At 32.7% G+C, this 19,864-nt stretch overlaps 2 protein-coding genes across 6 annotated transcripts in view; one reads left to right on the top strand and one right to left on the bottom strand.

The window, feature by feature from the left end:
• Dad (Daughters against dpp) overlaps nucleotides 1-18,804 on the top strand; it is a 133,782-nt gene extending 114,978 nt beyond the window's left edge. For all 5 annotated transcript variants that reach the window (XM_081973554.1, XM_081973555.1, XM_081973552.1 and 2 more), the window contains 3 exons: nucleotides 4,043-4,255; nucleotides 7,783-8,026; nucleotides 13,906-18,804. In XM_081973554.1, coding sequence (XP_081829680.1) covers nucleotides 4,043-4,255; nucleotides 7,783-8,026; nucleotides 13,906-14,002 — 554 coding nt within the window. In that variant the 3' untranslated portion in view covers nucleotides 14,003-18,804. The remainder of the gene's footprint in view (nucleotides 1-4,042; nucleotides 4,256-7,782; nucleotides 8,027-13,905) is intronic.
• LOC145725031 (SRR1-like protein) overlaps nucleotides 1-19,864 on the bottom strand; it is a 253,363-nt gene that overhangs the window by 91,262 nt on the left and 142,237 nt on the right. The window lies entirely within an intron of this gene.

The raw sequence follows: 19,864 nt of genomic DNA, 5'->3' as shown, positions 1-19,864 counted from the left end.
CCTCATTAAATTTTCTATTCAATAACCTGAAAAAAACACTACAAAATTTGGTACAGTCAGGGAAAAAAGCCTTGTCAGAATTTGAACTGTCGAAACACAGTTTAAAAGGATAGTCGAAAACAAAATCGCTGGTAAAACCCACTTGGAGTGAGATAATGACTTTTTTAAGCACAGTTTTGAAATCCTCATTAAATTTTCTATTCAATAACATAAAAAAACACTTCAAAATTAAGTACAGTCAGGGAGAAAAGCGGTGTCAAAGTTTGAACTGTCAAAAACACAGTTTGAAAGGACAGTCAAAAACAAAATCGCTGGTAAAACAAAACCCACTTGGAGTGAGAAAATGACTGTTTTAAGCACATTTTTGAAATCCTCATTAAATTTCCTATTCAATAACCTGAAAAAACACTACAAAATTTGGTACAGCCAGGAAGAAAAGCGGTGTCAATGATTGAACTGCCAGAAACACAGTTTGATAGGACAGTCAAGGACAAAATCGCTGCTAAAACTCACGTGGAGTTGGAAAATGGTAGTTTTAAGCATATTTTTCGAATGCTCATTGAATTTCTTATTCAATAACTGTGTCCCAATGGGACTCTTTCTATTTTTCACAATTTTCGTAAGTCATTTTCGTTTTTTCTTATTTTTGACAAGAAATGGCGAAAAAGTGAAATACTTTTTTGGTAATTTCATTGTTTGTATAAGTAGAACAACCTTCTGAGAGATAACTTAATATATTTTCAATGAAGTTGAAATTAGTGGATATTACTTTACTGAAAAATAGTTATTATTATTAACATTTTCCTGTGAGGAAGTTCTGTCATTCTCGTGCATTTGCACCAGAGTTCTCGAGCACAAATTAATTTAATTTTCTTTCTTTTATTGTCCAATGAACAAGTGAAAATTGAAAATGTGAAACAGACTAATTTGTAAAAACCTTAACCTCATTTGTTTAAAAAAAAAGTTAAAGTTGTCAATATTGCATTTAAAAATAAGAATGAAAAATAAAAATTAGCGTGTCGTATGATTGGGTCTTAGGAATGAAAAGTGCATTTTGTGAAAAGTTAACCTTTTTCATTCTCTAAGAAAAAATAACATTTTACGTTTACAACGTTGCTCTAGCATAAGATTTAGGTAAAAACAATATTATTACAATTACAGATTGACTTTTAATTCTATGTACTTGATCAATGGTGTTTCTCTCTGAAACCAAGCTGATGAGAAGGAATTTGGCTATTCTCTTCAATTACAGGTTTCATTGGTTTTAACAGAATTTTCACGAATTAGTATTATTAAGAAGAGAAAATTTTATTATTTATTTATTTTATTTACTTGCTTTCATACGTCATACAGATTGAAAATGATACTTATTTTAGGTATATCAAAAGAGCTTTAGTAACATGACATAACTCAAATTATACAGAATTACAACTTTTAACTTTTGTAAGTTAAATTAAATTTTTACGTGGATTTCACAATGTTGCACCATAGAAAATTTTTGATATTCAAAAAAATACCGTAAATTTAGGTTTTAAATGTGCTATTTGTGCACGAATTGCTTTTATCACTCGATTATCGCAATTAATGATGGCATGATGAATCAGTGACACAACAAAAGCGAGTAATAAATTACTTAAACTGAAAGTACCAATTTTAGTGTTTAGCGAGTAATTGGCAACATCGACAAGTCTCACACTTCATGACATAAGTTCTTATTGACTAAGGTGATGTGCCGGTAGATAACGGGTATCCTTGACTAATAGCAAGGTCCTCTAAAAATAAATCCGGACGAAATTTTTGCTGTAGTCGATTGATAGTAGTAATCTAATAATCTTGAAATTGTTTACCAGAGAGACTGACGCCCAGTATTAACAGTCTCCGATTTGCTGTCAACAGGACTTTAATTCATTTTTTCCTATAATTTGTGGTATACGTGATAACGCTCACGTAGAGGTTGGTGTGAATTGCATTCGGTCAATACCCTGTCTGTTAGTCAAAGTTTTGGATCATTACCAACGCGGGCGGAATGGGCCAGTTTACCACCAGCAGCGAAAAACCAAATTTACCGCCCGCTTGAGTCACCCACTTTAGAATAGCGACCTTCCGCTTCGCGTCGCGTAATGCTCAACTTTCTTCTGATGCAAAGATCATTAGCCTGAATTGTATAATCCAATCGTTTAAGCGAGTACAATACACTTCCAGGTATTATCATGGTGACGACCGAAATGTGTGCAAACAATATAATCGCTGAATTTCCGGCGCCACCATATCGGCGCGACCTTACTAGGCCGTCACCATGACCGGATCTGTCGCCATGTGACGTAGCGATTCCGACAAGTGGGCGACGACCAATGTTGCCAGGTCTACCGTTAAAACAGTATATCTACCGTTTTTGTAGTTCTTCTATCGTTTCTCTTCTTCTTCTTTCTTTCTTCTCCTGTTTTTTGTATATAATCTACTTTTTAATTACGTTATTGCCATTATGTTGGTTGTGAAACTTTTTATATATATTTTCAGTTTATTGAATAGGAAATTTAATAAGGATTCTAAAAATGCACCTGAAACAGTCATTTTCTTACTCCAAATTATTCTCTAAAACCACGTGATGTCAGAATTATCAGATGCCATTATTGTCAGAATTGTCAACATTTTACTAGAATTTGCACATTTTAACACAGTTTTCGAAACAAGACGATTTTCTGAGATTTAACAGTTAATTTGACAATTGTCACTTCATAGTCTAGCTAAATAGTCTTCTGAAATCACGTGACAACTGCCAATAACGTCAAAACTGTCAAACCATGCTCTAAAGTTGCAAAAATCAGTGTTTAGAAACGTTTTTTTTTTGCTGTATTTGATATGAAACGTGTTTCTGAGAATTAGGACAGTTATTTTGACAATTGTCACTTTATAGTCTAGCTAAATAGTCTTCTGAAATCACGTGACATCTGACAGTAACGTCAAAACTGTTAAATCGTGCTCTAAAGTTGCAAAAATCAGGGTTTAGAAACGTTTTCTTGCATTATTTGATATGAAACGTGTTTCTAAGAATTATGACAGTTATTTTGACAACTGTCACATCATAGTCTAGCTAAATAGTCTTATGAAATCACGTGACAACTGTCACTAACGTCAAATCTGTCAAACCATGATTTAAAGTTGCAAAAATCAGGATTTACAAACGTTTTTTTGCAGTATTTGATATGAAACGTGTTTCTGAGAATTATGACAGTTATTTTAACAATTATCACGTTACCGTCTAGCTAAATAGTGTTCTACAATCACGTGACAGCTGTCACTAACGTCAAAACTGTCAAACCATGCTCTAAAGTTGCAAAAATCAGGATTTAGAAACGTTTTCTTGCAGTATTTGATATAAAACGTGTTTCTGAGAATTATGACAGTTATTTTGACAATTCTCACTTCATAGTCTAGCTAAATAGTCTTCTGAAATCACGTGACAACTGCCACTAACGTCAAAACTGTCAAACCATGACCTAAAGTTGCAAAAATCAGGATTTAGAAACGTTTTGTTTCAGTATTTGATATAAAACGTGTTTCTGAGAATTATGACAGTTATTTTGACAATTATCACGTTACCGTCTAGCTAAATAGTGTTCTAAAATTACGTGACAACTGTCACTAACGTCAAAACTGTCAAACCATGCTCTAAAGTTGCAAAAATCAGGGTTTAGAAATGTTTTCTTGCATTATTTGATATAAAACGTGTTTCTGAGAATTATGACAGTTATTTTGCCAATTGTCAAGTAGTTTTCTACAATTACGTGACAACTGCCACTAACGTCAAAACTGTCAAACTATGTTCTAAAGTTGACAACTATTAAAAGACACTCTGTATAATAATGTAAAATTAATGAATTTGCTTTGATCTAGCGTTATCTACCGTTTTTTGACTGATTATTCTACCGCCATTAAATATTTTGACGTTGCAACACTGTGACGACGACGTTGCAACGTTTCTGAATTGAATTTGTTTTTTAAAGAAATACAACGATAATTAAATTCAGTGTTTCTGTTCCAGGGTCATCGATGACGAACCATCTGGAATGGTGTACGCTAAAATACTGGGAGATGCAAGAAAGAGTTGGTCCCGTGGTTCCTATTGGATCTCACCACGTGAACATTTTCGGTCATGAACGATACGGGCTCGATGGACTTAGCTTGGAGTCGTTAGGTCAGAACAATGCAAGACAGCCAGAATCTAGTCGGAAAACGAGGGTTAAAATTGGATTAGGTAAGGACAACTGAACATTTCAGTTTTTTTTTAAATATTCAGTTTGGGGAAAACTTCTGTTATAACTGAAATTATCACATTTTTAAATAAAAAGTTGAAAAATGAAGATATTACTGTTCAATGAGGTGCTTTTCACGAAAATGCCCAAGTGCAAATCATTACAACATTTTTTTTTTCTAAATTGTAAGTATTATTTTATCCGTACTGAAGTCCCCAGGGTGCAAAATGCCGTACTGAACATTTTTGGTATCTTGTAAAATTTCCGTAACTCTAACCATTTCCGAGATATCCGAATTTTTATATTTTTTGTTTAAATTGCATGTACATTTTCAAAATTTCTTATTTCCGCCTTTTTTGGGGTTTCAGCGATTGTAAAAAGTTCAAAGTGTTTGTTTTGAACTGCTCCTTTACCTCGTGCAAACCGTATAACGCAAGTGAACATATACAGGATGTTCAAAAAATAAACAAAAAGAAAAATAGTGTAATTCTGTATATTTTTGGTTTCTTGCAAAATTTTCGTAACTCGACACAGACGACAGATGTTTTGACGTTAGTGACAGTTGTCACGTGATATTAGAACTATTTACAGTCAGGGTAAAAAGCGGTTTCAAAGTTTGAATTGCCAGAAACACAGTTTGAAAGGACAGTCAGAGACAAAATTGCTTGTAGAACCACTTGGAGTGAGAAAATGGCAGTTTTAAGCACATTTTTAGAATCCTTATCGAATTTCCTACTCATTAACCTAAAAAAAACACTTCAAAATTTGGTAAAGTCAGGGAGAAAAGCGGTATCAAAGTTTGAACTGCCAAAAACACAGTTTGAAAGGACAGTCAGAGACAAAATTGCTTATAAAACCCACTTGGAGTGAGAAAATGACAGTTTAAAGCACATTTTTAGAATCTTTATTGAATTTACTACTCATTAACCTAAAAAAACACTTCAAAATTTGGTAAAGTCAGGGAGAAAAGCGGTGTCAAAGTTTGAACTGCCAAAAACACAGTTTGAAAGGACAGTCAGAGACAAAATTGCTTATAAAACCCACTTGGAGTGAGAAAATGACAGTTTAAAGCACATTTTTAGAATCTTTATTGAATTTACTACTCATTAACCTAAAAAAACACTTCAAAATTTGGTAAAGTCAGGGAGAAAAGCGGTGTCAAAGTTTGAACTGCCAAAAACACAGTTTGAAAGGACAGTCAGAGACAAAATTGCTTATAAAACCCACTTGGAGTGAGAAAATGACAGTTTTAAGCACATTTTTAGAATCTTTATCGAATTTCCTACTCAATAACTTGAAAAAACACTTCAAAATTTGGTACAGTCAGGGAGAAAAGCGGTGTCAAAGTTTGAATTGGCAGAAACACAGTTTGAAAGAACAGTCAGAGGCAAAATTGCTTGTAAAACCCACTTGGAGTGAGAAAATGACAGTTTTAAGCACATTTTTAGAATCTTTATCAAATTTCCTACTCAGCAATTTAAAAAAACACTTCAAAATTTGGTACAGTCAGGGAGAAAAGCAGTGTCAAAGTTTGAACTGCCAAAAACACAGTTTGAAAGAACAGTCAGAGACAAAATTGCTTGTAAAACCCACTTGGAGTGAGAAAATGGTAGTTTTAAGCACATTTTTGAAATTCTCATTAAATTTCCTATTCAATAAGTTGAAAAAACACTTGTACAATTTGGTATAGTCAGGCAGAAAAGCGGTGTCAAAATCTAAATTGCTAGAAACACAGTTTGAAAGGACAGTCAGGGACACAATTGCTTTTAAAACCCACTTGGAGTGAGAAAATGACAGTTTTAAGCACATTTTTAGAATCTTTATCGAATTTCCTACTCAATAACTTGAAAAAACACTTCAAAATTTGGTACAGTCAGGGAGAAAAGCGGTGTCAAAGTTTGAATTGCCAAAAACACAGTTTGAAAGGATAGTCACACACAAAATTGCTTGTAAAACCCACTTGTTAATTTGAAAAATAGTTAAATTAGTAATTAACTGTCTGCCGGTTATGACCGCTCAAGAATAATTCTTAATATTTTTGGTTTCTTGCAAAATTTTCGTAACTCTGTTTCCGAGATATTCGACTTTTTTTTTGGAAATTGCATCATTATTTTAAAAACTCCGTATCTTCGCCATTTTTGGGGTTTTAGCGACCATAAAAAGTGCAAAATGCTTGTTTTGAACTGCCCTTTCATTTCATACTAACCGGAATACGATTGAACATATACAGGGTGTTCAAAAAAAACAGTTAAATTTAACGCTCTGCCAGTGAAGACCGCGTTTATCCGAGTCTAAGTAAACTTACTACTGGCTGCAGACAGTCATTCTGAACATTTTTGTTTTTCTGCAAAATTTCCAACCGTTTCCGAAATATTCGACTTTTTTTGGGAAATTTCATAAAAATTTTAAAAACTTTGTTCCTCCTCCATTTTTGGGGTTTTTACGACCGTAAAAAACTTAAAATGTTTGTCTTAAAATGTTCTTTTAAGATAACATTTTTGGTCTCTTGTGAAATTTCCGTAATTCTAACCGTTTCCATGATATTCCACTTTTTTTGGAAATTTTGAAAATTCCTTATCAACCGCCATTTTTGGGGTTTTAGTGATTGTAAAAAGCTCAATATGATCGTTTTGAACTGCTCTTTTCAACTCTAAAAGCGCTATCTGCTTTTAATAATATGAATTCCAGATACTACACGAAAGAGTAAATATTTTTAGGGGAAAAATGAACATTTATCCTCCCCCTGGCTTTTCAAAATGTTAAAGTTTGTGTATCGAACATTTTGGTATCTAAATTATACTTTTTCCCTGTAAACAGATACTGAATAAGATGAGAAATTTCAAAAATTCTGTTTTGTTTCTGGATTTAATGATTAAATGGCTGGCAGTAGAGTTACCTTACATTTTTATCAGATCAGATCAAAGTTTCGTCATGGTAATCGTTAATCAAATTACTCGATGACGGTATTAATCATCTGGTGTACTCTTAACTATTTAATCATTGAATGACTCAGCAATCAGCTATCGTTTTTTTTACGAATTCCTATAATACCAACTTTTACAGCAAAATGCCAGGTCACTTAATTAGTTTTATTTGGAATATTTGAACAATGCGACGATTTTAGAGTAGCTTATAACTTGAGATGATAAAAAAATGCAAATTATTGCTTTTTCAATAATTGGTCAGCAATGATCAGACATTTTCATCTTTGCATTTCAAACTTGCGGAAAATAACTTGATGCACATTCCTATCTTCAGTTTTTGTTAACAAAATGTCGATTTGTCGAAAAAATTGTACTTTTTAAGTTATATTTGGTATTAAATTTCAAATATACGACGTTATACTGGAGATATCTAAAAAGTAGGATAGAAATCTGTTTCAGACAGCAAAATGCCCAGCCAAATTCTGAAATTTTCAATGATTTATTTACTTATTTTTAATTTATATTTTGCCAGAATATTACTCAAGTTCCAAGTGTATGATAAATTGCCTTAAAAACTTTAACTAAACAAAAAATACAATTTTCAGGAATAACTTTATCCCGCGATTCTGACGGTTTCGTGTGGCTGTACAACCGGTCGGATCAGCCGGTGTTTGTCGATTCGCTGTACCTGAAGGGCGGCTATGAGGACCCATATGGGTGGCCGACTCGCGTGCCGCCCGATTCCTGCTTGTGCGTGCACGCACCCTGTAGTCCCCAAATGTTTGGTTGGGATCAACTGATGGCGGACGGTTGTCAAAAAGGACCTGCACCTGATCCAAATTCCATAAGGTAAACTATTAGGTAGTCAAATTTATTTGACTACTAAGTCAAATAAATGACTACTAAGTCAAATAAATTTGTTTTTAAGTTACCAATTTGCCATTTAAAATTTGTTATAAAATGTGAAACTTTATTTGTTTTTTCCTTCATTCCCTGTTTATTGGTCTTACTCCATATCTCCATGATGATGATGAATTTTCGACAGTTTCGGCTTTGAAATGACAGTTTTGACAAATCAAATGACAGATTTTGACAGTTTACCTTCGGAATTTACACAGTTTGGCCTTAAAACTTGTCAGTTTTTGCTTGAAATTTTCGTATTTTTTTTTGGTTTACATTTTGACTAATCTGTAATTTTGAGAGTTTTGGTCTGAAAATGACTGATTTTGACACCTTACTACCTGAAATTGACAGCTTCAGGTTTAGAATGACAGTTTTGACAAGCAAACTGACATATTTTCACATTGTTCTCTCAGCACTTTGTGACTTTGGTTTACTCCATATCTCCAATTTTTCCAGTGGTCACGTTTGAATTTTCGACAGTTTCGGCTTTGAAATGACAGTTTTGACAAATTAAATGACAGATTTTGACAGTGTACCTTCGGAATTTGCACAGCTTGGCCTTAAAACTTGTCAATTTTTGCTTGAAATTTTCGTATTTTTTTTGGTTTACATTATGTCTAATCTGAAATTTTGAGAGTTTTGGTCTGAAAATGACTGAGTTTGACACCTTTTGCTACCTCTAAATTGACAGCTTCAGGTTTAGGATGACAGTTTTGACAAGCAAAATGACACATTTTCACATTTTTCTCTCAGCACTTTGTAACTTTGAATTACTCCATATCTCCAATTTCTCTAGTGGTCACGTTTGAATTTTCGACAGTTTCGGCTTGGAAATGACAGTTTTGACAAATTAAATGACAGATTTTGACACCTTGCTACCTCTAAATTGACAGCTTCAGGTTTAGGATGACAGTTTTGACAAGCAAAATGACACATTTTCACATTTTTCTCTCAGCACTTTGTAACTTTGAATTACTCCATATCTCCAATTTCTCTAGTGGTCACGTTTGAATTTTCGACAGTTTCGGCTTGGAAATGACAGTTTTGACAAATTAAATGACAGATTTTGACACCTTGCTACCTCTAAATTGACAGCTTCAGGTTTAGGATGTCAGTTTTGACAAGCAAAATGACACATTTTCACATTTTTCTCTCAGCACTTTGTAACTTTGAATTACTCCATATCTCCAATTTCTCTAGTGGTCACGTTTGAATTTTCGACAGTTTCGGCTTTGAAATGACAGTTTTGACAAATTAAATGACAGATTTTGACAGTGTACCTTCGGAATTTACACAGTTTGGCCTTAAAACTTGTCAATTTTTGCTTGAAATTTTCGTTTTTTTTTTTGGTTTACATTATGTCTAATCTGAAATTTTGAGAGTTTTGGTCTGAAAATGACTGAGTTTGACACCTTTTGCTACCTCTAAATTGACAGCTTCAGGTTTAGGATGACAGTTTTGACAAGCAAAATGACACATTTTCACATTTTTCTCTCAGCACTTTGTAACTTTGAATTACTCCATATCTCCAATTTCTCTAGTGGTCACGTTTGAATTTTCGACAGTTTCGGCTTGGAAATGACAGTTTTGACAAATTAAATGACAGATTTTGACACCTTGCTACCTCTAAATTGACAGCTTCAGGTTTAGGATGTCAGTTTTGACAAGCAAAATGACACATTTTCACATTTTTCTCTCAGCACTTTGTAACTTTGAATTACTCCATATCTCCAATTTCCCTAGTGGTCACGTTTGAATTTTCGACAGTTTCGGCTTTGAAATGACAGTTTTGACAAATTAAATGACAGATTTTGACAGTGTACCTTCGGAATTTACACAGTTTGGCCTTAAAACTTGTCAGTTTTTGCTTAAAATTTTCTTTTTTTTTTTTGGTTTACATTTTGACTAATATGAAATTTTGAGAGTTTTGGTCTGAAAATGACTGATTTTCACACCTTGCTACCTGATATTGACAGCTTCAGGTTTAGGATGACAGTTTTGACAAGCAAAATGACATATTTTCACATTTTTCTCTCAGCACTTTGTGACTTTGAATTACTCCATATCTCCAACTTTTCCAGTGGTCACGTTTGAATTTTCGACAGTTTCGGCTTGGAAATGACAGTTTTGACAAATTAAATGACAGATTTTGACACCTTGCTACCTCTAAATTGACAGCTTCAGGTTTAGGATGACAGTTTTGACAAGCAAAATGACATATTTTCACATTTTTCTCTCAGCACTTTGTAACTTTGAATTACTCCATATCTCCAATTTCTCTTGTGGTCACGTTTGAATTTTCGACAGTTTCGGCTTTGAAATGACAGTTTTGACAAATTAAATGACAGATTTTGACAGTGTACCTTCGGAATTTACACAGTTTGGCCTTAAAACTTGTCAGTTTTTGCTTAAAATTTTCTTTTTTTTTTTTGGTTTACATTTTGACTAATATGAAATTTTGAGAGTTTTGGTCTGAAAATGACTGATTTTCACACCTTGCTACCTGATATTGACAGCTTCAGGTTTAGGATGACAGTTTTGACAAGCAAAATGACATATTTTCACATTTTTCTCTCAGCACTTTGTGACTTTGAATTACTCCATATCTCCAACTTTTCCAGTGGTCACGTTTGAATTTTCGACAGTTTCGGCTTGGAAATGACAGTTTTGACAAATTAAATGACAGATTTTGACACCTTGCTACCTCTAAATTGACAGCTTCAGGTTTAGGATGACAGTTTTGACAAGCAAAATGACATATTTTCCCATTTTTCTCTCAGCACTTTGTAACTTTGAATTACTCCATATCTCCAATTTCTCTTGTGGTCACGTTTGAATTTTCGACAGTTTCGGCTTTGAAATGACAGTTTTGACAAATTAAATGACAGATTTGGACAGTTTACCTTCGGAATTTACACAGGTTGGCCTTAAAACTTGTCAGTTTTTGCTTGAAATTTTCGTTTTTTTTTGGTTTTTCATTTTGACTAATCTGAAATTTTGAGAGTTTTGGTCTGAAAATAACTGATTTTGACACCTTGCTACCTCTAAATTGACAGCTTCAGGTTTAGGATGACAGTTTTGACAAGCAAAATGACATATTTTCACATTTTTCTCTCAGCACTTTGTGACTTTGAATTACTCCATATCTCCAATTTCTCTAGTGGTCACGTTTGAATTTTCGACAGTTTCGGCTTTGAAATGACAGTTTTGACAAATTAAATGACAGATTTTGACAGTGTACCTTCGGAATTTACACAGTTTGGCCTTAAAACTTGTCAGTTTTTGCTTGAAATTTTCGTATTTTTTTTGGTTTACATTTTGACTAATCTGAAATTTTGAGAGTTCTGGTCTGAAAATGACTGATTTTGACACCTTTCTACCTGAAATTGACAGCTTCAGGTTTAGGATGACAGTTTTGACAAGCAAAATGACATATTTTCACATTTTTCTCTCAGCACTTTGTGACTTTGAATTACTCCATATCTCCAACTTTTCCAGTGGTCACGTTTGAATTTTCGACAGTTTCGGCTTTGAAATGACAGTTTTGACAAATTAAATGACAGATTTTGCCAGTTTACCTTCGGAATTTACACAGTTTGACCTTAAAACTTGTCAGTTTTTGCTTGAAATTTTCGTATTTTTTTTGGTTTACATTTTGACTAATCTGAAATTTTGAGAGTTTTGGTCTGAAAATGACTGATTTTGACACCTTGCTACCTGATATTGACAGCTTCAGGTTTAGGATGACAGTTTTGACAAGCAAAATGACATATTTCCACATTTTTCTCTCAGCACTTTGTGACTTTGAATCTGTTAATACATTTTCGTGATTTTTTTTGGTTTACATTTTGACAAATTTACCTTTAAATTTTGACAGGCTTAGTCTGAAAATGACATTTTTGAAAGGTATAAGAACACCTTTTGATATTTTCTTTCCTACTGTTTGACTTTGAACCTGTTTCATTGAGAGAACGACAGTTTTGTCACGTCCTTTCAATTTTATAATTTTTACTTGAAATTTTGAAGTTTCCGCGTGGAAATGACAGCTTTGACAAGCAAAATGACAGATTATGACACTTTGCTACCTACGTGTTGACAGTTAATCTCAAAAATTGCAGTATAAATGTTCAAAAAAAATCCCAGTTTTGTCTCGCTCAGATTCCCTCGTTGTCACTTTGTATTTTGACAGTTCCGGCATCAGAAGGACCGTTTTGACAAGTCGAATGACATATTTTGACTTTTTTCAGCCTTGAAGCAAAATATCAGTTAAAAACTGAAAAACGGTCACCACGCGACTTAAAAACATCAGTTAACACTGAAAAACGGTCACGTGATCGTTAAATAATATTTTGACATTTAAAACAGTCACGTGCTCTTTAGGATTTCGTTTGGACGTTAAAAAAGATCCACTAGACCTCTAAAAATAAATTTAATGATTGAAAATCGTCACGTGACCATTTGCACTGTAAAATGTGTCACGTGATGTTAAAAATATCAGTTCAAAACGATCTCAAAAACGATCACGTGACATTTAAAATTAAATTTTACGATTGAAATTAGTCGCGTGACCATTTGCACTTTAAAACGAGTCACGTGACTTAAAAAAACGTCAGTTTAAACTTAAAAACGGTCACGTGATCTTTAGGATTCCATTTTGACGGTGGAAAAAAGTTACGAGACCTTTAAAAACAAATTTGATTATTGAAATTTGTCACGTGACCATTTACACTGTAAAACGCGTCACGTGATTTTAGAAATATCAGTTTAAACTCAAAAACGATCACGTGACATTTAAAACTAAATTTGATGATTGAAATTAGTCGCGTGACCATTTGCACTTTAAAACGAGTCACGTGACTTTAAAAAACATCAGTAAACTTAAAAACGGTCACGTGATCTTTAGGATTCCATTTTGACGGTGGAAAAAAGTTACGAGACCTTTAAAAATAAATTTGATTATTGAAATTCGTCACGTGACCATTTACACTGTAAAACGCGTCACGTGATTTTAGAAATATCAGTTTAAACTCAAAAACGATCACGTGACACTTAGAACTAAATTTGATGATTGAAATTAGTCGCTTGACCATTTGCACCTTGAAACGAGTCACGTGACTTTAAAAAACATCAGTTTAAACTTGAAAACGGTCACGTGACCCTTCAAATAATATTTTGACATTTAAAACAGTCACGTGATCTTTATTTAGGATTCCGTTTTGACGATAGAAAAAAGTTGCTAGACCTTTAAAGTTAAATTTGATTATTGAAATTCGTCACGTGACCATTTACAATGTAAAAAGTGTCACGTGATTTTAGAAATATCAGTTTAAACTCAAAAACGATCACGTGACATTTAAAACCAAATTTGATGATTGAAATTAGTCGCGTGACCATTTGCACTTCAAAACGAGTCACGTGACTTTAAAAACCATCAGTTTAAACTTGAAAACGGTCACGTGACCCTTCAAATAATATTTTGACATTTAAAACAGTCACGTGATCTTTAGGATTCCGTTTTGACGTTCAAAAGACCGGCTTTAATCTTTATGCTTTCTGATTTGTCAAGATTTAATTGAAAACTTTACCAACTGGCAACCGGATGATAGAAGTGGCTCCTGTCAGCTAATTGGTTGAAAACCGTCTACGTCATATCTAGCGGGAGTTTTAAATGTTACTATAAAATTTGAATCTTTTCATTCAATTATTGTATTGTTAGTATTTTTTAAAATAAAAAAAATAACTAAATTTCATATTTTTTTGCGTTCAATTCTAATATGAAATCAAAAAAAAAGTGTTATTAACTCTACTTTTTCTTTGTTTTCCAGGATTAGCTTTGTCAAGGGTTATGGTAACGGTTACTCCAGACGTGAGATTATATCTTGTCCGTGCTGGCTGGAAATTCTACTGGCTCCGTGCAGGTGATTGGTGCGACCAGACCGTTTGTCGAAAACTAGGAAACGTACATTCGAGAAAGCTCTAGACGGGGTAGAACACAAGAAAGTGACACGTGTGATAAACAGAGACGCGAATAACTAGTTTGTTAATGTACGATTGTTGGTCGCAAGAATGAAAACTGGGGCCAAATCAACTTAATTGTCTTTCTGGGTGCGCCCATCAGTTTTCATTCATCAAATAGTTTGTAACAAGCCAGTGCACAAAAAGGCTGAGTTATTATGTTTAAGGAAAACGTTAATGTTACAATCCGTCCCTTGCTTGGTTTTTTTTTTTGTATTTTTGTACTAGACTTGCCACAAGGGCCAATCAAAGGGACACGAAAGTGTCCTTTGATACGCCCTTCGGTTGGTTTTATAAAGAATGTAAAATGTTCAGTCTCAATAAGAAGACCGTATCATTGTTACATAGTTTAATATGGTGGGAAACTGAAAATAACTTGTCGATTGTCGTGCAATTTCTACACCAAGACTGCTAAAATTATAGTTCCAACCGAGAGTAATATTACTCACAGGCATTTGTAAAAACCAGCTACAAATTTGACTACCAATGATTATCCACAGTTAGTTGTCCCAACTAGAGTTGTGGAAAATAAAATTATTATTTGAAGAATTCCAACTCAAAAGCATTTTGATCAATTTACTTTGGACAAGTAAATCCAAATTTTTATCATCTGAAAAATCGATTGGAAACCCAGCCAATCCAGTTATATTCACCACAGAATCGTTTGGTATACTCTAGTTGTATACAGGTTGGTCCATGTTGTTGGAGTTGACATGCATTATGTCATTTTTTCATGTCATTTTCATTTCATTCAAAAACCTTCCCTAAAGAAGATACAGTCCTCCAAAAGCGAGTTTCTTTTTTTGGAGGAGCAATTTTGTTTAAATTTGGAATGAATCCTCGTATATGATGTGAATAACATTTGTCAAAACTGGTGTAGTGGAGTTTTTACGCTCACTGGATATTATTGAAAAATGACTTGCATTTGAAAACGATGTATCTCTTGTAAAATTTTGTTTTAAAATTGTATTTTCTATTATTAGAAAATATAGTTTTAAGGCCCAAAAAACAAGAGAGAGGATTCAAATCTGGTCATTTGGGAGGTTTACAAAATAGTCAAAGAAACACAATCACAAAGACTTGTGAGAGTCCAAATTTGTACTGAATAGTCTAAAAACTTGTTATTTACTAGAAGTCAAGTGTTTATTTATCTAAAAATATTCCGGAAATCAAGACAAATATTGTTGCGCATAAAACTTATTTTTTACTACTAAAAATAGTCTAAAAGTTGACTTTTAAGGCTTGAAATGACTTAGTAGGACTAAAGAGAATCCAAAAGTTTATTTTCAGGACTTTTTCTGGACTGGAACAAGTCTAGAATTATTGAATTAAACACTGGAAACAGTCCAAATTCATTTTTTGGAGTAAGAGTAAGTTTCTTAAAATTAGTTTTCAAAATTTTTACTTAAGAGTCTGAAACTTGTTTACTGTCATAAATAGTCTTAAATTCGATTTTTCAGTCTTAAACCACTGAAACCAGTCTGAATTTCTTAAAAATGCTATAATTTTTGGAACCGATGAGTGTAGAAGTCAATATAATAGTGAAAAAGTGACATTTTCAAGACTATGGACAGTGTACAAACTGGCTTTCATGCCTGATAAGTCAAAAACTTTGTGAAGATCTTGTAACTAGATTTTTCAGACTGATCACAGCGTGAAAGCACTAAAAACAGTCTAGATTTTTAAGAAATGCTCGAATTTTTAGCACTGACGTGTTTAATAGTGTCAAAGCTTGAAATGACATTTTTAAGCTTATGGAGAATGTAAACATAGTTTTTTAAGTCTACTACGTCAAAAACTTGGAGAAGATAGTCTTGAAACTCGATTTTTCAAGCTGAAAGCAGTTTTAAAGCACTAAAAATAGTCCAGAGTTCTACGAAAATGAAAAGCAAAGTACAAAATACTTGAAAGTTAGTCTTCAAGTCAATATTCATGAATCTAATGCCAATATCTTGTATTAGAGGCTAAAATATTGAAATTTGTCTTCAAATTATGAAAACTTACTTCAAATTGCAAATTTTAAGCTTCTGATGTCACTTTTCATTGATTCAGAGTCACTTTTTAGTGTCCAAGTCAATTTTCAAGATTTAAATGTCTGAATCTGTAGTCAAAAATTGTAGAAAAAGTAGTTTTTTATGTCTACAACTCAATTTTCAATAGGTCTGTTCGCAGAAAGGATCTCCAACTAATAATCAGAGGAATATGTCCAGCTATTGGCCATTTCCCTTAAAATGTCAATGTCACGTGAGCATTCAACCAATAAAAGCCAACAATTTCCGATTTTCAGTGGGAAACCAGTTTGAAATTGCCTCTACGAACAGACCTAATACTAAAGTCTTTCAATTTATTTGAAAATGACCGACTCAAAGACAGTTTTTAAGCCTCTCAAGTCAATTTTCAAGACTAAAGTCTTTTAATTTGTCCGAAAACTATAAAAACTGGCTACAAAGACATTTTTTAAGTAAATTTTCACCGTTTCCAAGACAATTTTCAAGTTGGGTTGGATTAGTTTTAGGTTTGGACTGAAAAGTCTAGAATTCAATTAAACACTAGAAACAGTCCTAATATCGTAGCATTTGGTGCCAAAATGTTTACTTAAGAATCTGACTTGTCGTTTACTATTATAAATAGTCTTAAACTCGATTTTTTAGTCTTAAAGCACTAAAACCAGTCTGAATTTCGTAGAAATGCTCCAATTTTTTGAACCGATGACTGTAGAAGTCTATTTGATAGTGAAGTAGCTTGAAGTGACATTTTCAAGACTGTGGACAGTGTGTACAAACTGGTTTTCAGGCCTGATAAGTCAAAAACTTTGTGAAGATCTTGAAACTAGATTTTTCAGGCTGATCACAGCGTGAATGCACTAAAAATAGTTCAGAATTCTAAGAAAATGAAAAGCAAATTACAAAAAACTTGAAAAGTCATTTTTCATGAAAATGTCAATATCTTGTATTAGAGACTAAAATATTGAAATTTGTCTTCAAATTATGAAAACTTACTTCAAATTGCAGATTTTAAGCTTCTGATGTGTCACTTTTTGGTGTCCAATTTTCAAGGTTTAAATGTGTAAATTTGTAAAAATTCTAGAAAAAGTAGTTTTTTATGTCTACAAGCCAATTTTCAATACTAAAGTCTTTCTATTTAGCTGAAAACTATGACGACTAACTACAAAGACAGTTTTTAAGCCTCTCAAGTCAATTTTCACCGTTTCGAGACAATTTTGAAGTTGGGATGGGATAGTTTTAGGTCTTTGAACGTATCAACTCAATTGTCTCGTAAACGAAGTTACAAATTAGACTTTTATAGGAGATATTTTCTTTTTCAATTTGAACAAGGAAATTAATCTCGTTACGTAGAAAATAAGACAGAAAAATGAAAACCATCTTTGAAGGACTGTATTTTCCTTAGGAAGCATTTTTCAGTAAAATGACATAATGCGTGTCAATTTTTTGATAGGCTATCGAATGGTGAATTATTGACATTTAAAACTGGACCACCCTGTATTATACCAAATTGACAAAACAGGAACACCAATGGTAGTTTTATAGGTTAGGTTGATATTGAAAATATCAAAATATAGCTGGCAACATTGTAAAGGCAAAGTTGTACTAGTCAAAAACAGGCACGTGCCCATAAAAAAGGTAATTTAAGTTAAAAATAATCACCGGATTCTGGGAATGCAATTTTTGAGTTGGTAACACTGTAGAAATGGCGGCACTAGTCACGTGAATATAAAAATATAAATTTAATAGCAAAAACCGATTTTCCGAAGGAAAATGTAAAATATACTGACAATAAACTTACGGTAATATTACTACCGATTGGAACAAACCTTATTGGTATACTTTTAGAGCTTATTACAAGTAAAAAACAATATATTTTAGGAAAATACCTTAAACTACATCTATACCACAATGAGATGTATTTTTAAGGTGAAGCAGAATATTCTAATGTATTTGGTGCTTTATGAAGACTTTTAAAGTCTTTTTCGTAGAAAAGGGACCATATAATTCCTTATTTTATTTAATTTCAGTTCATCTTTTTATATCAATTATTCAAATGTTACCAATATTAATTTATTGATTTTTATATTAAAAAACCACAATATGGAAGATAATTTTTTAAATATTTAAACCAAAAAAATTGCGTTAACAAACTTCGTTCAACATTTCCATATTGTTTGTGGCTATTGTATGCCACAATTAAAAAATCGTACTTATCCATTAGTCTTCTTTTTGTTAAATCTAATATTATACGTTATTTTCAATTACTTACGTACTAGTCATTTATTTCCCTTTAAGGAAACGCTTTAAAGTGTACGATAGGTCCATATTAAACGCAGTTGTCTTTAGTGCCTTGACGTAAAAAAAACAGCAAAATATTTATAGAAATTTATTAAAAAAAACTATATTTAACGGAATATAGTTATTGTAGCTTGATTCCGATGATTTATGTGTGACTACTTGGTCTGGTTTTAAAAACCAGCATTAGGTACTATATAACTTACAAAACTCGATTTTTTTATTCACATTTTAGATTTACGTGACAATCAATGTCAATAAAATACCGTCAGGAAACTCGTAATTATAATATATTATTGTAAATATTATTTAGTACACCTACCTATTGATGCTTTTGTAGCAACGATGACATATTGGGGCAAATTGTCCCGCTATTTATAAAAATAAAATTGACTAAATACCTATGAATGAGCTTGTTTTCATTACCTGATCCTTTATTTTCCCTTAAATAATATAATTTCACCAAAATTGTTCCAAAAAGTTGCCAGGATTTGCTGATCTCAAACAGAATTTTGTACATGGATTTTTAAAACATTTTTAAATTCGAAACATGAAGCTATAAAATTGACTTAAAATGGTTTAGAACTGTTATTTGAGAGGATGTTTATTTTTACTTTTATAGCTTCATTTAGAGGCATTGGTCAAAAATCCTGCCCATAAAACTCTAAAAAACATTTAATGTGAGTTTTCTACCAATCTGGTACTAGTTTTAAGAAAGTTTTGTCATTTTATAGCTTTATGGAATTGTATTTGACAGTTACTACTGTTGTGACTAATCTAAATATATTCACAATAGACAGTTACACGTCACAACTGCCAAAAAAGTACTCGTGAAGATATAAAGTATGTCCTAATTCTTTCAAGGATGAGTGTTTAACAGTTTGTGGCAAATCGAAATACATTCACAATAGACAGACACGTCACAACTGCCAAAAAACCACCCATGAAACTATAAAATGCATAATAATCTGATTTACACTGATTGCTTTTAAACAAGTTTTGTAATTTTATTGCTCCATGGAGTGGTATTTGACAGTTTCCAAATTTATGACAGACTGAAATAATATTAAAATAAACAGATACACGTCACGACTGTCAAATTTCTACTCATAGACCTATAAACAAACATTTAATATAATTTACAACTATATCAACCATAACAGAGTTCATTTAAGCAGGTTTTGCAGTTTTCTAGCTTTATGGAGTGGTATTTGACAGTTTTTCCACCATTGCAACTGTTTTTCAAAATAGACCTGTTACCTGTCCAGTATTTAACTTATGAAGCTATTAAGTAGTTTAAGTGACTGTTTTAGTTTATTACCTTTATATTGATCTGATTTTTCCAATTTACACATTTGTAACTGATTAAATCCGAAACGTACAATTGTATGTCACACCATTCATGGACCTATAAAAAGGCATTTTATTTACCACCAACGGTAATTTTTGCGGCTGTGACGCGTTCATT

This window comes from Ips typographus, linkage group LG2, assembly GCF_016097725.1.
Source record: "Ips typographus isolate SLU linkage group LG2, UJ_Ityp_2.0, whole genome shotgun sequence".
NCBI lineage: Eukaryota > Metazoa > Arthropoda > Insecta > Coleoptera > Curculionidae > Ips > Ips typographus.
Note: the sequence above shows the minus strand (reverse complement) of the source record. Positions and strands in the feature narration are given on the sequence as shown.